General features: G+C 50.5%; 1 protein-coding gene across 2 annotated transcripts in view; it reads left to right on the forward strand.

Moving 5' to 3' along the window:
• Positions 1-2,528, forward strand: part of LOC113208351 (homeotic protein distal-less-like) — a 34,760-nt gene extending 32,232 nt beyond the window's left edge. Inside the window, exons 3-5 of one of the 2 annotated variants that reach the window (XM_052267006.1) lie at positions 473-647; positions 1,541-1,817; positions 1,968-2,528. In XM_052267006.1, coding sequence (XP_052122966.1) covers positions 473-647; positions 1,541-1,817; positions 1,968-1,980 — 465 coding nt within the window. In that variant the 3' untranslated portion in view covers positions 1,981-2,528. The remainder of the gene's footprint in view (positions 1-472; positions 648-1,540; positions 1,818-1,967) is intronic. The other variant, XM_052267007.1, reaches the window with a different exon arrangement.
• Positions 2,529-2,534: the final 6 nt, after the last annotated feature.

The raw sequence follows: 2,534 nt of genomic DNA on the forward strand, positions 1-2,534 counted from the left end.
GGCTAATCTCTAGCGTCCTATCACGAGGCGGCCGGCCGACCGCGTGCCCTGCCGTGCCGTGCATGGTCCAAGGTTTCTTGTATTGCGTCGCCCCCAGGCGATCCTGCTCCCCGGCCGGCCGGCCCAGGCCCAGCCCCAGTCACTCAGGACCACTGGCCGGCCGGACAGACTGGCTGGGGCGTGAGCGAGCGTAGGCCGTACACACCAGAACGCCTCGCCACGCCTTCCAAGAAAGACCTTCCCCTCCTGACTGACTTTGTGACTACTCTGCAGAGACTTGCAGAGAAAATTGACAGCTATGGTGTCACGCCAACGTCTACACTTGCAGGCATCGTTTACGTTCCTGTTTCAAAATCGTTCTTTGCAACAGCATATTGCGAATACTTAACAACAGCAACAGTACTCCTTTGTTCCCTATCTGCATAAAAGAAATTCCTGTCGCTAATACGGCCCGTTTCCTTTCCCCTTGCAGGTGAAGATCTGGTTCCAAAATCGGCGGAGTAAATACAAGAAGATGATGAAGGCTGCGCAGCAGGCCGGCGGTGGCCACAACAACAACAACAGCAGCGGGGGCGGCGGGCTGCAGCCTGGCTCGGCCCTGCCCGGCCCCCACAGTCCTCAGCCCCCTCACATGGGAGGTGAGTCGAGTAAGTTATCGCCAATTTTTATTTTCACACTCTTTAATCTACTGTAGTTTGTAGCACAATTTCAAAAATAAAAAGAATGGAGAAAAAGTACGATAAGAAAATAGAAATTTCTAAGTCAAGTAAATCCGAGCACGTATGGATTTAAATGGCATTTTCCACTCTAATGTCCAGCTTCTACATTAGACATATGGGTTCAACTCTAAAAAAAAAAAAACAAAAAAAAAAACAACAACTGGGGAACTTTTTTTTCTTTCTTTTATGAGCCGACTTATTGATATTTATTGGTGCAGGCCAAGGGGGGCAGTTCGTCGACCCGGTTGCAAAAAGTAGCTGTATGTGCCTGCCTTTATTGAAGACAGAAAGATAGAGGGGGGTAGAAAAAGGGGGAAGGGGAAGGGGGAACGTTAGCAGCCAAGACGGACGGCGTCACGGTGGCGTCCAACAATTGGCACGTCGTCTTCGTGTGGCGAATTTTACCATACTCAACATCGAGGGCACAGGTGACGCGCGCGCGATTCGCCATTGTAGGGAGTTGGGTACCGTGCAAAAAATAGTTATAATGAAATAAAAAAACATAAAAGGCAGTGTGTCCTCTTTGTCATTGTGGCCGTGCCTCCTCACCTTGTTATTGTACTGCCTGCTGTCATTACAAATAATAAGTGAGGAACGATAACAAGGAGAACGCGAAAGCGACGCGGTTCAAAAAGCCTGAGGCATAGCGCCCGCACTCGCCTCTGCATATTTTGTTGTTGCTTTTTTCTTGATTTTGGTACATCCCCGTTTCCCTCCATTTTAAATTCATCTTTATCATCTTTCAATCATGGTGCGTGTTTTCAATTCTTTTTTTCATCGACAATGTTGCTCATGACTGTGCTCTTGTTCGTGTTCTGCAGGTGGCGGCTCCTCGTCCGGCTCCCAGCCCAGCCCCTCGGGCAACTACATGCCCCACCAGACTCCCACCCCGAGCTCGACGCCCGTGAGCGACATGTCTCCGGGGCCGCATGGACTCTCCCAGAGCCCGCCCGTGGCGCCCATGGTGGGCAGCTGGGACGTGAAGCCCCCCATGCCCCACCACCCCCAGAGCCACCACCCACCCCACCATCCGCCTCACCCCGGGTACATGCCTCAGTACTCGTGGTACCAAGCGGAGCCCAACCCCGGGCTGCTCACGTAAGTGCCATAATGTTACGTTTTACTCAGATTATACTACTTTTCCACGCGTTTTGTTTTTTTAATCCCCGTGCCGGGGCTCGCAGTCAGGTGGAAAGGCAGTTCCTGTTTTGTGGTTTTGCTACAGTGCGCTTGTTGTTGTTGTTGCAGAGTTTGGCCATAACGCTGACCCTGGGGCCTAGCGACGAGTGCCAGCGAGCGGCGGCGATACTTGGCACATGGCGCGCTCTAGCGGGCGCGGCAGGCGCGTAACGACTGCGGCTCCTTCCGGTTCCTGGATACAAGAGAGGAAGAACGAAAAATTTGTTGCACGTGACTGAATGGAACTGAGCCGGCACCTAAAATAATAAAATTATTAAACTATATTTCACAAGGCGGAGTACTACTTAATAAGCCGTTGGAAGTAGAAAGCGAAAATGGACCGCGGTGAGAATCTTTTGTGATCCTTGTTTAAGCCAATCAGATCATGGTCTACTTCCCGCTGCCTCTCTCACCCACTTTACTACTGCCGAGTGCAATTGTTCACTGTTCACTTTCGAACAATTAATTGCCACCTCAAATCCTCTTTTGATACTGATTTAGTCTAATGTAAGCCGTGTCTTGGAGATTGTCTGATTGTGGCGTGTTTTGCTCTTTATGTTTGCATGGATTGACAAGTACTTACAATCATGTCGATATTTACGCTTTGCCTTTTGGTCAAAGATCGCCGACCCTCGC

The sequence above is a fragment of the Frankliniella occidentalis genome, unplaced genomic scaffold (genome assembly GCF_000697945.3).
Source record: "Frankliniella occidentalis isolate FOCC.00 unplaced genomic scaffold, Focc_3.1 Scaffold45, whole genome shotgun sequence".
In the NCBI taxonomy this organism is placed as follows: domain Eukaryota; kingdom Metazoa; phylum Arthropoda; class Insecta; order Thysanoptera; family Thripidae; genus Frankliniella; species Frankliniella occidentalis.